At 30.4% G+C, this 18282-nt stretch overlaps 1 protein-coding gene across 12 annotated transcripts in view; it reads right to left on the reverse strand.

Moving 5' to 3' along the window:
- LOC111414537 (SH3 and multiple ankyrin repeat domains prosap) overlaps nucleotides 1-18282 on the reverse strand; it is a 96963-nt gene that overhangs the window by 27396 nt on the left and 51285 nt on the right. For all 12 annotated transcript variants that reach the window (XM_071200546.1, XM_071200545.1, XM_071200547.1 and 9 more), the window contains one exon: nucleotides 3371-3496. In XM_071200546.1, the coding sequence (XP_071056647.1) occupies nucleotides 3371-3496 (126 nt within the window). The remainder of the gene's footprint in view (nucleotides 1-3370; nucleotides 3497-18282) is intronic.

Below are 18282 nucleotides of genomic sequence, written 5' to 3' on the forward strand. Positions count from 1 at the left end.
TTCTCAATATTTTTCTAATCCAACCCAACAATTATTATACATCATTTTAAAAAGAAAGCATTGAGCTTTAATTTAGAACAAGTCTCATTCCTTAATTTCAATAAATACGGCTTCCAGAAATTTTTAAATTAGCATCTTTTTTGACACTTTTATGTTATACGAAAATGTAAGTTTTGTTTCAACATTTTTTTTCTCAATATTTTTCCAATACAACCCAACAATTATTATACATCATTTTAAAGAGAAAGGTTTGAGCTTTAATTTAGAACAAGTCTCATTCCTTAATTTCAATAAATACGGCTTCCAGGAAATTTTGAATTAGCATCTTTTTTGACACTTTTAGGTTATACGAAAATGTAAGTTTTATTTCAACATTTTTTTTCTCAATATTTTTCCAATCCAACCCAACAATTATTATACATCATTTTAAAGAGAAAGCTTTGAGCTTTAATTTAGAGTAAGTCTCATTCCTTAATTTCAATAAATACGGCTTCCAGGAATTTTTAAATTAGTATCTTTTTTGACACTTTTAGGTTATACGAAAATGTAAGTTTTGTTTCAACATTTCTTTTCTCATTATTTTTCCAATCCAACCCAACAATTATTATACATCATTTTAAAGAGAAAGCTTTAAATTAGAACAAGTCTCATTCCTTAATTTCAATAAATACGCCTTCTAGGAATTTTTAAATTAGCATCTTTTTTTACGCTTTTAGGTTATACGAAAATGTAGGTTTTGTTACAACATTTTTTTTCTCAATAGTTTTCCAATCCAACCCACCAATTATTATACATCATTTTAAAAAGAAAGCATTGAGCTTTAATTTAGAACAAGTCTCATTCCTTAATTTCAATAAATACGGCTTCCAGAAATTTTTAAATTAGCATCTTTTTTGACACTTTTATGTTATACGAAAATGTAAGTTTTGTTTCAACATTCTTTTTCTCAATATTTTTCCAATACAACCCAACAATTATTATACATCATTTTAAAGAGAAAGCTTTGAGCTTTAATTTAGAACAAGTCTCATTCCTTAATTTCAACAAATACGGCTTCCAGAAATTTTTAAATTAGCATCTTTTTTGACACTTTTAGGTTATACGAAAATGTAGGTTTTGTTACAACATTTTTTTTCTCAATAGTTTTCCAATCCAACCCACCAATTATTATACATCATTTTAAAAAGAAAGCATTGAGCTTTAATTTAGAACAAGTCTCATTCCTTAATTTCAATAAATACGGCTTCCAGAAATTTTTAAATTAGCATCTTTTTTGACACTTTTATGTTATACGAAAATGTAAGTTTTGTTTCAACATTTTTTTTCTCAATATTTTTCCAATACAACCCAACAATTATTATACATCATTTTAAAGAGAAAGCTTTGAGCTTTAATTTAGAACAAGTCTCATTCCTTAATTTCAACAAATACGGCTTCCAGAAATTTTTAAATTAGCATCTTTTTTGACACTTTTATGTTATACGAAAATGTAAGTTTTGTTTCAACATTTTTTTTCTCAATATTTTTCCAATACAACCCAACAATTATTATACATCATTTTAAAGAGAAAGCTTTGAGCTTTAATTTAGAACAAGTCTCATTCCTTAATTTCAATAAATACGGCTTCCAGAAATTTTTAAATTAGCATCTTTTTTGACACTTTTATGTTATACGAAAATGTAAATTTTGTTTCAACATTTTTTTTCTCAATATTTTTCCAATACAACCCAACAATTATTATACATCATTTTAAAGAGAAAGCTTTGAGCTTTAATTTAGAACAAGTCTCATTCCTTAATTTCAACAAATACGGCTTCCAGAAATTTTTAAATTAGCATCTTTTTTGACACTTTTAGGTTATACGAAAATGTAGGTTTTGTTACAACATTTTTTTTCTCAATAGTTTTCCAATCCAACCCACCAATTATTATACATCATTTTAAAAAGAAAGCATTGAGCTTTAATTTAGAACAAGTCTCATTCCTTAATTTCAATAAATACGGCTTCCAGAAATTTTTAAATTAGCATCTTTTTTGACACTTTTATGTTATACGAAAATGTAAGTTTTGTTTCAACATTTTTTTTCTCAATATTTTTCCAATACAACCCAACAATTATTATACATCATTTTAAAGAGAAAGCTTTTAGCTTTAATTTAGAACAAGTCTCATTCCTTAATTTCAACAAATACGGCTTCCAGAAATTTTTAAATTAGCATCTTTTTTGACACTTTTATGTTATACGAAAATGTAAGTTTTGTTTCAACATTTTTTTTCTCAATATTTTTCCAATACAACCCAACAATTATTATACATCATTTTAAAGAGAAAGCTTTGAGCTTTAATTTAGAATAAGTCTCATTCCTTAATTTCAATAAATACGGCTTCCAGAAATTTTTAAATTAGCATCTTTTTTGACACTTTTATGTTATACGAAAATGTAAGTTTTGTTTCAACATTTTTTTTCTCAATATTTTTCCAATACAACCCAACAATTATTATACATCATTTTAAAGAGAAAGCTTTGAGCTTTAATTTAGAACAAGTCTCATTCCTTAATTTCAATAAATACGGCTTCTAGGAATTTTTAAATTAGCATCTTTTTTTTGACACGTTTAGGTTATACGAAAATGTAAGTTTTGTTTCAACATTTTTTTTCTCAATATTTTTCCAATCCAACCCACCAATTATTACACATCATTTTAAAGAGAAAGCTTTGAGCTTTTATTTAGAACAAGTCTCATTCCTTAATTTCAATAAATACGGCGTCCAGGAATTTTTAAATTAGCATCTTTTTGTGACACTTTTAGGTTATACGAAAATGTAAGTTTTATTTCAACATTTTTTTTCTCAATATTTTTCAAATCCAACCCAACAATTATTATACATCATTTTAAAGAGAAAGCTTTAAGCTTCAATTTAAAATAAGTCTCATTCCTTAATTTCAATAAATACGGCTTCCAGGAATTTTTAAATTAACATCTTTTTTGACACTTTTACATTATACGAAAATGTTAGTTTTTGCTCAATATTCTATCAGATTTTCGTCGTTTTGTAGCTACAGGTCTGATAAATAATTATTCAAATTTACTGCGTCCACGAAAATGTCGTGGCGCAAATTCAAAAGAAAGAGGAAGTTGTGAAAATTGTTCTGCCAAAGCAACTCAAGAACCATTATCCCCCTGGAATGGGGGGATTGCATATTTTGCTAAAATTGATTCCAAAGGCCTTTACTGAGTGTATTTTGATAGTGTGTTAATTCTGTCACAAAGTTTCAAAATTTTTGACTTCTTGGGACACAAAGGGTTAAATACATTTGCAAATTTCCTCAATTTTAATGGAAATTGCAAATTGAACGGGAATAAACGTACCTCCAGGTAACCCACGGGACCGTTGAAGGGATAGTCACCGAGACGGCGTTCTTCATCCAAGAATTTCCCGGCTCTTCCATTTTCCGGTGGGCTGAACAATCCGTAGTTGAAGCTCTCCTTCAACTCCTACAAAAAAATGCAAAATCATTATTTTTTTCTTGAAATAAAATAATCGTCGAGTCGGTGCGTTTTACGGTGTCAAGTTCAAACGCATAGCATTTCAGATCTCTGAAGGCCGACGCGGGTTTCAGCGTAAAATCAATTAACTTTAACATCCTGCAATTTCGCGGCGAGGGTTGTAAATTCTACCGCCTGCTACGGACCGTGGAAGATAAGACAATACAATCGCAAGGCGCTGTAAAAAGTGATTTACAGCGAAAACTGCTTCTTTAGTGCCGCGAACCATCGACGGCTTAATGTCGATAATAAATTCAAAGGTCACACAAGCGTTAACCCTCCCGCGTTCTCTTTACCATACCATGCAAGAATTGTATGTATATGTTTCTTTTTTAAAACATGCAAAACAATTGTTCCTTTATAAAACTCCTCATTTCGCTTCTTTTCAATAAAAATGAAAACTCGACTTTTCTATCTCGCGTTTCTTGGCGATGTAAGACGAAGAAAAAAGTTCTCTTCTTGAAAGAAAAGGGGGAAAATGTGTGTCCAAAGGTCGATGACACAACAAAAATAAAACTGGCTTTGATAAAAGATGAATAGGTATTTTTTTACGTTAATATAAAAGATAAAAGGTGAAGAGATTTCCTTGTAAAATCGAGAGGTTTTTAAGACAAAAATGGTTGAAAATCAAGAACCTTCTTTCCTTATTGCTTTTCTTTTAATATTTGAAACTGCCTTATCTATGCACCAAAATCTACCATCCCAAAGCTTGTGGTATTAAAAAACTAAATAGAAGTGGCGAAAAAGGCGATTTTAGTACAGATTAATAACCTATGCGAAGTTAGCCCCCAATTATATAGGATTTTACATGTATAGTATTTTGATTATAACAAGAGAACCAGTCAACCGATTTCGATAAACAATATCTCATTCGAAAGCTCAATCCTTGGCCAATACGAAAGTGGAAATGCCCGATTCGAAATCTCTCTCGAATTCCGCTAAAACGCCAAAATAATGCGAAGGTACACGAAAATAACACAAAAATGACCTTTTTTTAAGTGGTGATAACTCGTAAACGATGCAGCTGATGATCAAGATCTATACGTCATTCGATTCGTCATAGTTTCTTCTATCGAAATCACAAAATGCCCGATTTCAATTCTCTCCCGTTAACCTTGTACAGCCCACGGAATGACACCGTGTTCGGCTCGTTGTTTACGCACTTATAAACGAACGAAAGTCTAGCCCCCAATAAAAAAAAAATTAATTTAAACTAAATCGACTATAATAAGAGAACAGTTTAACGGATTTTAATGTTTTATATGTCAATCGATAGCTTTCGCCTGGCTGAATGCATATGTCAAAGTGCCCGATTCGAAATATTTAAGAATATTGAATAAAACACAAAAAATTAATTAATCAAATAAGTCAATTATCTCTTTTATTATTTGATCAATTTTAGTCGTCAACATCTCCATCGAAAGTATGATCCATGGTGAATGCGAAAATGGAAATGCATTGTTTAAACGACTCCAGTGACTTTACTGCCTGGAAGTCTTACTTACATAAAAAATAATTTTTTGTAAACGGATTATTACTAGAGAACAACTTAATGTAAAAATGTTTGAAATATTCTACTAATCATAATAAAGTATGTGAACAAACGAACAAAGTAATAGACTGATTTAAAATGTATTTGTACTAAAACAGAAAATATTTTTTTCATTTTTCGTTTTAGTATTTCTACCTTTAGTATAACTTATTGTTGTTCTTACTAGTTTTCTACTCTTCTTTGTCAAATTTTATATTTTTAGCTGTATATAGTTTCACACAAAAAGCGCCCCAACCCATAACTCTGTTGTTTATATTGAAATATAAATAAAGTTTTCAGGGGCAAGGTGCTAATTTACATTTCTTTCAATTTTTACAATTCTTTTAAAATTTTCTATTATATCCAATTTTTCTTCAACTTTTCCAACTTTTCCTTCAAATTGTATAATATATTTTTCTCTTCATTACAAAAGTTAAAATGTTTTCCGAATGTTCCATAAAGAATGCATAAGTGACAATAAAAATAAAAATGTTGAAGAACGTGATAGACAAAATCAGACCACTCACTGAATTGTTTAAACAACCGTACGTACTTAATTAGCAAATTTAGAGATCGGGCATTTCCATTTTCGCATTCACCATGGATCATACTTTCGATGGAGATGTTGACGACTAAAATTGATCAAATAATAAAGGAGATAATTGACTTATTTGATTAATTAATTTTTTGTTTTATTCAAAATTCTTAAATATTTCGAATCGGGCATTTTGACATATGCATTCAGCCAGACGTAAGCTTTCATTTGAGATATAAAACATTAAAATCCGTCAAACCGTTCTTTAGTTATAGCGAATGTAATCAAAATTATTTTTTTTTTATTGGATATTGGACTTCCAGTCGGCAGATTCGCGGGGTCATTTCAATGGCTGTACGCAGGTAATTAGTAAATTTTGAAATCGGGCATTTCCACCGTCGCATTCATTATAGATCATACTTTCGATCGAGATGTTGATGACTAAAATTGGTCAATTAGTTAAGGAGATAATTGATGTGTTTGATTAATTCGTTTTTTGTATTTTAATCAAAATTCTTAAATACTTCGAATCGGGCATTTCGACAATTGCATTCAGCCAGGCGAAAGCTATCGATTGACATATAAAACAATAAAATCCGTCAAACCGTTCTCTTATTATAGTCGATTTAGTTTATATTAATTTTTTTATATTGGGACTAGACTTTCGGGCGTTCATACGTGCGTAAACAACGAGCCGAACACGGTGTCATTCCATGGGCTGTACAAGGTTAACGGGAGAGAATTGAAATCGGGCATTTTGTGATTTCGATAGAAGAAACTATGACGAATCGGATGACGTATAGATCTTGATCATCGGGTACATCGTTTACGAGTTATCACCACTTAAAAAAGGTCATTTTTGTGTTATTTTCGTGTACCTTCGCATTATTTTGGCGTTTTAGCGGAATTCGAGACAGATTTCGAATCGGGCATTTCCACTTTCGTATTGGCCAAGGATTGAGCTTTCGAATGAGACATTGTTTATCGAAATCGGTTGACTGGTTCTCGTGTTATAATCAAAATACTATACATGTAAAAGCCTATCTAATTGGGGGCTAACTTCGTATAGGTAGTTTAATATTAGTTGGCTAAATCTGTCGACAAAATCTCAAGTACTATTTGACAAAAAATTAAGACCTCAGTTTGAAAGGTTTAAATATGGTCTAAAGGTGTCTAAATGCATATAGATTTAGGATTCAGTTCGAAAATTAGTTTGCAGAAAGATTCAAGTATATTGGGCAGCAATAAAATACAAGTTCCATTTCGGTAACAAATTTGGAAAACATTTTATATGATAATCCAAGTTTTTAAAACTGTCACTTTTGACGTTTACAATGTTAACTGTCAAAACTAAATGTCATAACTACAATTTTAAGGGTTAAGTTTGTATAAATTGACTTTAACAATGCTTTAGAAAAAGATATCCGTTCTGGATGCAATTAATTACGCTTTGTCAAAATTTATTTATAGTCGTAGCTTACTTGTACACGCGAATACCTTTCGGCAGGATAATTGCACGGATAAATTGCGGCCAGTTTTAAGTCGCGACAAAAATCCGCGTCGTGTCAAGGACGAAGAAGAAGTAAAGCTCGCCAAGAGTCCGAGGCACCGGTTATTATTATCAACGGACCCCAGACCCATACGTTATCCCGGCAAGGTTACGGTGAGGTGTCCGGCCCTTGTTTCGCGTTTTTAAAGTTCCCGCAGGAAGGATAAATCACTACGCGTTTATAGCCCCGAGGCGATTTATTTCCTAAATAAACATTTACGAGTTAATTTTTTTTTTATTTAAATTGTGTTTGGTATTCACTTACGCGGAGATTAAAGGGATTAATTAGCTAAATATAATTAAACCGTGTCAATAATTGTCCTTGTGTTATTTGCAACAACGAAACTAAATGTATTATCGATTTGGAACGGTGCTTTTAAGCAAAGCTGTCATCAATGGATGGCGTCGTCGTCTCACACAGCTGCTCAGGATTAATCGAGTGCTTAACATAATGGCTCAATTCATTATCGAACCGACTGGCGGCACTTTATCAGATCGAAACTTAACGCTTTGTTAATAAAGGGTTAATACATTTGTAAAAAAGTAATTTTTGAGAAAATTTATGAATTTGATAAGATTAAAAGTGACGGTTAAAATTTTTGACCTTGATTATTCTCGCCTATTGACATTCCACTTGCGTAGCTAGCGTAAATATTTGATGAAAAGGATAACGTCCGTTCGGGAGGTGTGTTAACCGCGATAAAACGAAGCAATATACCTACACCGGTCGTTGGGGGCAATCGTATTCTTTATAAACGCAAGATTTTTGCGCCTGATCTCACAGTAAATCATCGATATTAATCTGAAATTAATTGCGCGCCGCCGGTTCACCGCAGAGTCGCACATTTATTTTCTTATTTTCGAAAATTTAAATTTAATTTTTTATTTTCAATGAGATACCAGGTGCGAAATAAATCAACATTAAATCGCTTGCAATTAAAGTTCTATTGAGTTGGGTTTTCTCCACTTTCAGATGGTACGACCCACGCAATCGTAAAATCGCACCAACGCAACCAGTAAAAATAATTATTAAAAAAAATTTTACGTTTTTTATCATATCAAATGTACGTGCATTATACCGAGAATTTCATAGAACTCGCAATATATGAATGCAGTTGCATTGTCCCACATAAAATACAACATGGTACAGGCATTGGGTAGTTTTGCAAAAGAAAAGTTTTGTTTGGAAAAAGGTGAACTAGAAACATTCTCGTTTTGCACTAGCACTATCACTACAACTAACACAAGACCTAGAACTAGAATCATTCGGATTTAGCCGTCTTGAGTGACGTACGGCTAAACCCGAATGATTTTAGTTCTAGGTCTTGTGTTAGTTGTAGTGACAGTGGCGCGCCGTGGTAAACGATCGCCGGGGTGCGAACTCATTTTTGGAGCCCCAAATTCGTATTAAAATAAGATACAAACATTGGAACAACAAGTAATTTATAAAATATATTTTTTATACTAATTTATTACAATTTGCAAAATTTTTAATAATTTTTTCTTGTAAGTACGAAGGCTTTCACGGCCGGTGTGAATTAAACTAAAACTAGAACCAACACTAGAAACTTTCGGGTTTTGCCGTGCGTCTTTTAATAAAAGGTTTGACGTTTGGGATGCCATGTTGCAACCTTCTTCAGAAATAGGGTTCGAAGTGTTAGCTATAACTGGCGATAGTGGAGACCCCATGGCTGCCCCTTCGAACTGCTCGTAAAATTCTCCTTTCCAGCTGAAATACGTCCACGATAAGCAATACTCCACCAGATCTGACACGTATTCTGGTAAATCCTCCGGAATGAGTTTTCGGCGAAGACCGTCTACAGCATCCTTAACTGGTACCCTAGTAAAAAGGGATTTCACATCGAAACTTACCAACATATCCCCAGCATCTAGCTTTACACGTTTTACCGATTCCACAAAATGTGTAGAATCGCTGACATACGATTCCGTGTTACCTGTAAAGGGAGACAGAATCTTTGCAAGATGTTTGGCCAGCTGGTATGTTGGGGAGTTGATGGCGCTGACGATAGGGCGGAGGGGGACGTCTGGTTTGTGAATCTTCGGTAGTCCGTAGATTCTTGGTGGTACCGTCGCCTGCACAAACAAACCTTTCTGCTGTTCTGCTGGAATTCCTGTGGATTTTATCAGTTCCTTCATTTTTCTTACGATTTTGTCTGTGGGTTCTTGATCTTCCTGTAGGTGGCTGGGTGCAGTAGGTTCAACATTTTGTCGTCGTATTCTTTCCTGTCCATAACAACAGTGGCATTCCCCTTGTCTGCTGGTAACACGACGATTTCTGACTTTTCTTTTATAGATCGGAGTGCCTTCTTTTCACCAACCGTCAAGTTGGATTTTGGTGGTTTTGCTGACTTCAGTACTCTCGTAACTTCTTGTCGGATCTCTTCGGCTTTCAGTGTAGGCATCCCTCGAACAGCTGCTTCCACTTCGCAGATGATTTCCTCCTTTGGGACCTTCTTCGGGGCGATTGCGTAGTTCAATCCTTTGGCGAGCACAGAGGTTTCGTCTTTCGTTAGTGGAATATTCGATCTGTTAATGACGATTGTTTCTACTGGTAAACTATTACCTTTCTTCTTTTGCGACCGGCGTTCCAGAGATTCAAACTTCTTGATGTGCGTGTCACGGGTTTTCTGAAATTCGCGATCAGCCTTCTCCATTGTTAGTCTGTCCACTTTGTCCCAGTCTTCTCCGGATATACAATTGGAAAGTGAGAGATGGAGTCGTAGTAACTTCTCACTTATTTTTTGTAGATCATTGAAGGTCTTGTGGATTCTTTCTCGTAGCAGTGCTTGTTCTGTCCTAATCAAAATTCTACGTGCTGCAGCGGAGTCGATGTGGTGCTTCATCTTCAAGAAGGTTGGCGTTACTTTCTTCTCTCTGCATCTTCGTAGAAAGGCCAAACTGCTCAACAGCTTGCGTTGTCTAATTCGTGAGTTATCCATATCCTTGATTTGTTTGTTGATATCCTCCCCATAAAGGTTAATAATATAAGTACGAAGGCTTTCACTTCGAACCTTGTTTCTGAAGAAGGTTGCAACATGGCATCCGAAACGTCAAACCTTTTATTAAAAGACGCACGGCAAAACCCGAAAGTTTCTAGTGTTTGTTATTATTATTATTATTACTTATTAAAGACAAATTGTTAAGTCTCTCTGGACTCATATTTGCTCTTAAATAGGTTTTTATTATTTTAAGTTTTGAAAATGATCTCTCTCCTGATGCAACACTAACAGGTAATGTTAGGTATATTCTAAGTGCTATAGTGATATTAGGAAGCATATTGAATAAATCATTAGTAAAAATATAATGTAAGACATTTTCAGGTTCGTTTGAAATTTTCACGTCGGATTCTTCTTCCTCTGTTATATTTGTGCCGATGTTTGATATTTCAGTAGTTCGCCTTTGCATATACAAGCGCAATTTTATTGCGTTACATGCGCCCCTAGGATGACCACGCCCGGGTGCGATGCACCCCTTGCACCCCCTGCACGGCGCGCCCGTGTGTAGTGATAGTGCTAGTGCAAAACTAGAACTAACACTAAACCGACAATTAGAAACATTTGGATTTAACAGCACGTTTCTCAAGACGGCTAAATGATTCTAGTTCTAGGTCTTGTGTTAGTTCTAGTGATAATGCTAGTCTGAAGACGCACGGCTAAACCCGAACGTTTCTAGTTCTAGGTCTAGTGTTAGTTCTAGTTTTAGTTCAATAAAAATATACAACAAAGTGATATCTAATGCTAACTAGCGCTTCCTAGCACTGTCAATAAAACTAACATTTGATCTAGAATCAGAGACATTCTGGTTTAGCCGTCTTAAGAGACGTATGGTTAGTTAAACCCAAATATTTCTGGTTCTAGGTCTAGTATTAGTTCTAGTTTTTGTTCAATAAAAATATACCACAATCTAACGCTGAATAACAATTAAAACTAGAATTAACACTAGACCTACGAGTAGAACCAAAAACATTCGGATTTAGCCGCACATCTCTCAAGACAACTAAACCCGAATGATTCTAGTTCTGGTGTTAGTTCTAGTCTTAATTTAATAAAAATTTGCAACACATTGATTTCTAATACTAACTAGCTCTACCTAGTTATTAGAACTAACATTAGACCAAGAACTAGAAACATTCAGGTGTAGCTGTCTTAATAGGCGCACGGCTAAATGGAATGATTTTAGTTTTGAGTTAGGCTAGTGTTGTATATTTTTATTAAGCTATCACGTCAAATGATATTGAAATGTTGCATTTTATGTGAAATTTACTTTATGTATACTAATCAACGAAAGGAAGCTTTCAAACCTAAATAACCTCCCAAGCTTATTTAACTTTAATATTATCATGCATACCTAAGTTTTCACTAAAATTTCGCACCCCTTTGTATCGTGGAGGGTTGAAATGTTAAATTTACTAATAAGTACTGAGCCAGCCCTAATCCCAAAGGCCGTATACTAATTCATACTAATTATAACACCACCCTCGATATACCAACAAAGTTTACAAACTCTCCCTTCATGCTACCAAAGCTAATCATGCTTTCTACAACACTGTTCAACTTAATTTCTTAAAATTTTTCAAATCACAAAGTCGCAGAGAATATTATGATAACAGTATTTAAATTTAATTAATAGAAATAAACAACTCTTGACAGATATTAAGTGCTTCATAAGTATTTATGTTTTAAACAATAGCTTTTTTGATAATTGACATTTTCGGAGGAGTTGTGTTTTTTTGTGATTTGAGTGTTTTTGAGTAATATTGTGTACTTATGTAATAAATACAATGCATTATTGATGGTACAATGTACTCATTATGGATGATTTCAATTTATTAAAGAAAGGAATTTTTCGTTAAAAAATTTTTAGGAAAAACTCGACTGTTGAAGAATGTCATCATAAAATCTCGTTCTTTTCGTTGTTTCTCCAATGAAAGATCGCAGCTTGACTACAAGAACAATTTCCTAGCACAATCAACATTACGTTCTTCGTTTCATCACTTCTCGAGCTGCCTTTATTACAGAAGTTATCGGCTGTTTCGTCAATTTTGCGAGATTAAATTTGAATACTTTGTGATTAATGATTCCACGAGAGAAAAGAACCCCTAAAAGCTGGTCAAGATTGATGTTTGGAATAGTGTCCTCTCTTTTAGTAACACAATGCCCATGAAATAGGTAGCGGTCATCATCATACAGGGTGATTCACATAAGAACCGACACAGAGCAGGGACATGTAGAGACAAAGTTATAAAGTTATTTGACGACAAGGTTTTCTCCATCTTTTCTCCATCACCTTTCATTCTTGAGTTATGATCGATTTTAACACCAAAAGTACCCAATTTTGACATTTTGGGGATTTTCTCTTTATCACCTAAAAATCATTACATCTAAACTAAATTTGTTTATGGATGATGTCTTCTTAGTTGACAATAAACAACTTATTCCTAAAAAACTTTTCTCCATCACCTTTCATCCTTGAGTTATGATCAATTTTAATACCAAAAGTACTCAATTTTGATATTTCGGTGATTTTCTCTTTATCATTAGAAAATCATTATAACTAAACCCAATCTGTTTATGAGTAATGTCCTTTTAGTTTATAATAAACAATTTATTTCAAATAAACTTTTCTCCATCACGTTTAATTTTTGAGTTATGATCTATTTTAATACCAAAAGTACTAAATTTTGACATTTTAGTGATTTTTTCTTTATCACTAGAAAATCATTATAACTAAACCAAATCTGTTTATGGATGATATCTTTTTAGTTCATAATAAACAATTTATTTCAAATAAACTTATCCCCATCACAATTAATTTTTGAGTAATGGTCGATTTTGATAACAAAAGTACTCAATTTTGACATTATGGGGATTTTCTCTTTATCACTTGAAAATCATTACATCTAAACAAAATCTGTTTATCAATAATATCTTTTTAGTTCATAATAAACAATTTATTCCTAAAAAACTTTTCGTCATCACCTTTCATTCTTGAGTTATGATCGATTTTAAAACCAAAAGTACTTAATTTTGACATTTTGGGCATTTTCTCTTTATTACTAGAAAATCATTATAACTAAACCCAATCTGTTTATGAGTAATGCCCTTTTAGTTTATAATAAACAATTTATTTCAAATAAACTTTTCTCCATCACGTTTAATTTTTGAGTTATGATCTATTTTAATACCAAAAGTACTAAATTTTGACATTTTGGTGATTTTTTCTTTATCACTAGAAAATCATTATAAATAAACCAAATCTGTTTATGGATGATATCTTTTTAGTTCATAATAAACAATTTATTTCAAATAAACTTATCCCCATCACAATTAATTTTTGAGTAATGGTCGATTTTGATAACAAAAGTACTCAATTTTGACATTATGGCGATTTTCTCTTTATCACTAGAAAATCATTACATCTAAACAAAATCTGTTTATCAATAATATCTTTTTAGTTCATAATAAACAATTTATTCCTAAAAAACTTTTCGTCATCACCTTTCATTCTTGAGTTATGATCGATTTTAAAACCAAAAGTACTTAATTTTGACATTTTGGGGATTTTCTCTTTATCACTAGAAAATTATTATAACTAAACCCAATCTGTTTATGAGTAATGTCCTTTTAGTTTATAATAAACAATTTATTTCAAATAAACTTTTCTCCATCACGTTTAATTTTTGAGTTATGATCTATTTTAATACCAAAACTACCAAATTTTGACATTTTGGTGATTTTTTCTTTATCACTAGAAAATCATTATAACTAAACCAAATCTGTTTATGGATGATATCTTTTTAGTTCATAATAAACAATTTATTTCAAATAAACTTATCTCCATCACAATTAATTTTTGAGTAATGGTCGATTTTGATAACAAAAGTACTCAATTTTGACATTATGGGGATTTTCTCTTTATCACTAGAAAATCATTACATCTAAACAAAATCTGTTTATCAATAATATCTTTTTAGTTCATAATGAACAAATTATTCCTAAAAAACTTTTCGTCATCACCTTTCATTCTTGAGTTATGATCGATTTTAAAACCAAAAGTACTTAATTTTGACATTTTGGGGATTTTCTCTTTATCACTAGAAAATTATTATAACTAAACCCAATCTGTTTATGAGTAATGTCCTTTTAGTTTATAATAAACAATTTATTTCAAATAAACTTTTCTCCATCACGTTTAATTTTTGAGTTATGATCTATTTTAATACCAAAAGTACTAAATTTTGACATTTTGGTGATTTTTTCTTTATCACTAGAAAATCATTATAACTAAACCAAATCTGTTTATGGATGATATCTTTTTAGTTCATAATAAACAATTTATTTCAAATAAACTTATCCCCATCACAATTAATTTTTGAGTAATGGTCGATTTTGATAACAAAAGTACTCAATGTTGACATTATGGGGATTTTCTCTTTATCACTAGAAAATCATTACATCTAAACAAAATCTGTTTATCAATAATATCTTTTTAGTTCATAATAAACAAATTATTCCTAAAAAACTTTTCGTCATCACCTTTCATTCTTGAGTTATGATCGATTTTAAAACCAAAAGTACTTAATTTTGACATTTTGGGGATTTTCTCTTTATCACTAGAAAATTATTATAACTAAACCCAATCTGTTTATGAGTAATGTCCTTTTAGTTTATAATAAACAATTTATTTCAAATAAACTTTTCTCCATCACGTTTAATTTTTGAGTTATGATCTATTTTAATACCAAAAGTACTAAATTTTGACATTTTAGTGATTTTTTCTTTATCACTAGAAAATCATTATAACTAAACCAAATCTGTTTATGGATGATATCTTTTTAGTTCATAATAAACAATTTATTTCAAATAAACTTATCCCCATCACAATTAATTTTTGAGTAATGGTCGATTTTGATAACAAAAGTACTCAATTTTGACATTATGGGGATTTTCTCTTTATCACTTGAAAATCATTACATCTAAACAAAATCTGTTTATCAATAATATCTTTTTAGTTCATAATAAACAATTTATTCCTAAAAAACTTTTCGTCATCACCTTTCATTCTTGAGTTATGATCGATTTTAAAACCAAAAGTACTTAATTTTGACATTTTGGGCATTTTCTCTTTATTACTAGAAAATCATTATAACTAAACCCAATCTGTTTATGAGTAATGCCCTTTTAGTTTATAATAAACAATTTATTTCAAATAAACTTTTCTCCATCACGTTTAATTTTTGAGTTATGATCTATTTTAATACCAAAAGTACTAAATTTTGACATTTTGGTGATTTTTTCTTTATCACTAGAAAATCATTATAAATAAACCAAATCTGTTTATGGATGATATCTTTTTAGTTCATAATAAACAATTTATTTCAAATAAACTTATCCCCATCACAATTAATTTTTGAGTAATGGTCGATTTTGATAACAAAAGTACTCAATTTTGACATTATGGCGATTTTCTCTTTATCACTAGAAAATCATTACATCTAAACAAAATCTGTTTATCAATAATATCTTTTTAGTTCATAATAAACAATTTATTCCTAAAAAACTTTTCGTCATCACCTTTCATTCTTGAGTTATGATCGATTTTAAAACCAAAAGTACTTAATTTTGACATTTTGGGGATTTTCTCTTTATCACTAGAAAATTATTATAACTAAACCCAATCTGTTTATGAGTAATGTCCTTTTAGTTTATAATAAACAATTTATTTCAAATAAACTTTTCTCCATCACGTTTAATTTTTGAGTTATGATCTATTTTAATACCAAAACTACCAAATTTTGACATTTTGGTGATTTTTTCTTTATCACTAGAAAATCATTATAACTAAACCAAATCTGTTTATGGATGATATCTTTTTAGTTCATAATAAACAATTTATTTCAAATAAACTTATCTCCATCACAATTAATTTTTGAGTAATGGTCGATTTTGATAACAAAAGTACTCAATTTTGACATTATGGGGATTTTCTCTTTATCACTAGAAAATCATTACATCTAAACAAAATCTGTTTATCAATAATATCTTTTTAGTTCATAATGAACAAATTATTCCTAAAAAACTTTTCGTCATCACCTTTCATTCTTGAGTTATGATCGATTTTAAAACCAAAAGTACTTAATTTTGACATTTTGGGGATTTTCTCTTTATCACTAGAAAATTATTATAACTAAACCCAATCTGTTTATGAGTAATGTCCTTTTAGTTTATAATAAACAATTTATTTCAAATAAACTTTTCTCCATCACGTTTAATTTTTGAGTTATGATCTATTTTAATACCAAAAGTACTAAATTTTGACATTTTGGTGATTTTTTCTTTATCACTAGAAAATCATTATAACTAAACCAAATCTGTTTATGGATGATATCTTTTTAGTTCATAATAAACAATTTATTTCAAATAAACTTATCCCCATCACAATTAATTTTTGAGTAATGGTCGATTTTGATAACAAAAGTACTCAATGTTGACATTATGGGGATTTTCTCTTTATCACTAGAAAATCATTACATCTAAACAAAATCTGTTTATCAATAATATCTTTTTAGTTCATAATAAACAAATTATTCCTAAAAAACTTTTCGTCATCACCTTTCATTCTTGAGTTATGATCGATTTTAAAACCAAAAGTACTTAATTTTGACATTTTGGGGATTTTCTCTTTATCACTAGAAAATTATTATAACTAAACCCAATCTGTTTATGAGTAATGTCCTTTTAGTTTATAATAAACAATTTATTTCAAATAAACTTTTCTCCATCACGTTTAATTTTTGAGTTATGATCTATTTTAATACCAAAAGTACTAAATTTTGACATTTTGGTGATTTTTTCTTTATCACTAGAAAATCATTATAACTAAACCAAATCTGTTTATGGATGATATCTTTTTAGTTCATAATAAACAATTTATTTCAAATAAACTTATCCCCATCACAATTAATTTTTGAGTAATGGTCGATTTTGATAACAAAAGTACTGAATTTTGACATTATGGGGATTTTCTCTTTATCACTAGAAAATCATTACATCTAAACAAAATATGTTTATCAATATCTTTTTAGTTCATAATAAACAATTTATTCCTAAAAAACTTTTCGTCATCACCTTTCATTCTTGAGTTATGATCGATTTTAAAACCAAAGGTACTTAATTTTGACATTTTGGGTATTTTCTCTTTATCACTAGAAAATTATTATAATTAAACCCAATCTGTTTATGAGTAATGTCCTTTTAGTTTATAATAAACAATTTATTTCAAATAAACTTTTCTCCATCACGTTTAATTTTTGAGTTATGATCTATTTTAATACCAAAAGTACTAAATTTTGACATTTTGGTGATTTTTTCTTTATCACTAGAAAATCATTATAACTAAACCAAATCTGTTTATGGATGCTATCTTTTTAGTTCATAATAAACAATTTATTTCAAATAAACTTATCTCCATCACAATTAATTTTTGAGTAATGGTCGATTTTGATAACAAAAGTACTCAATTTTGACATTATGGGGATTTTCTCTTTATCACTAGAAAATCATTACATCTAAACAAAATCTGTTTATCAATAATATCTTTTTAGTTCATAATAAACAAATTATTCCTAAAAAACTTTTCGTCATCACCTTTCATTCTTGAGTTATGATCGATTTTAAAACCAAAAGTACTTAATTTTGACATTTTGGGGATTTTCTCTTTATCACTAGAAAATTATTATAACAAAACCCAATCTGTTTATGAGTAATGTCCTTTTAGTTTATAATAAACAATTTATTTCAAATAAACTTTTCTCCATCACGTTTAATTTTCGAGTTATGATCTATTTTAATACCAAAAGTACTAAATTTTGACATTTTGGTGATTTTTTCTTTATCACTAGAAAATCATTATAACTAAACCAAATCTGTTTATGGATGATATCTTTTTAGTTCATAATAAACAATTTATTTCAAATAAACTTATCCCCATCACAATTAATTTTTGAGTAATGGTCGATTTTGATAACAAAAGTACTCAATTTTGACATTATGGGGATTTTCTCTTTATCACTAGAAAATCATTACATCTAAACAAAATCT

This window comes from Onthophagus taurus, chromosome 11 (genome assembly GCF_036711975.1).
Source record: "Onthophagus taurus isolate NC chromosome 11, IU_Otau_3.0, whole genome shotgun sequence".
In the NCBI taxonomy this organism is placed as follows: domain Eukaryota; kingdom Metazoa; phylum Arthropoda; class Insecta; order Coleoptera; family Scarabaeidae; genus Onthophagus; species Onthophagus taurus.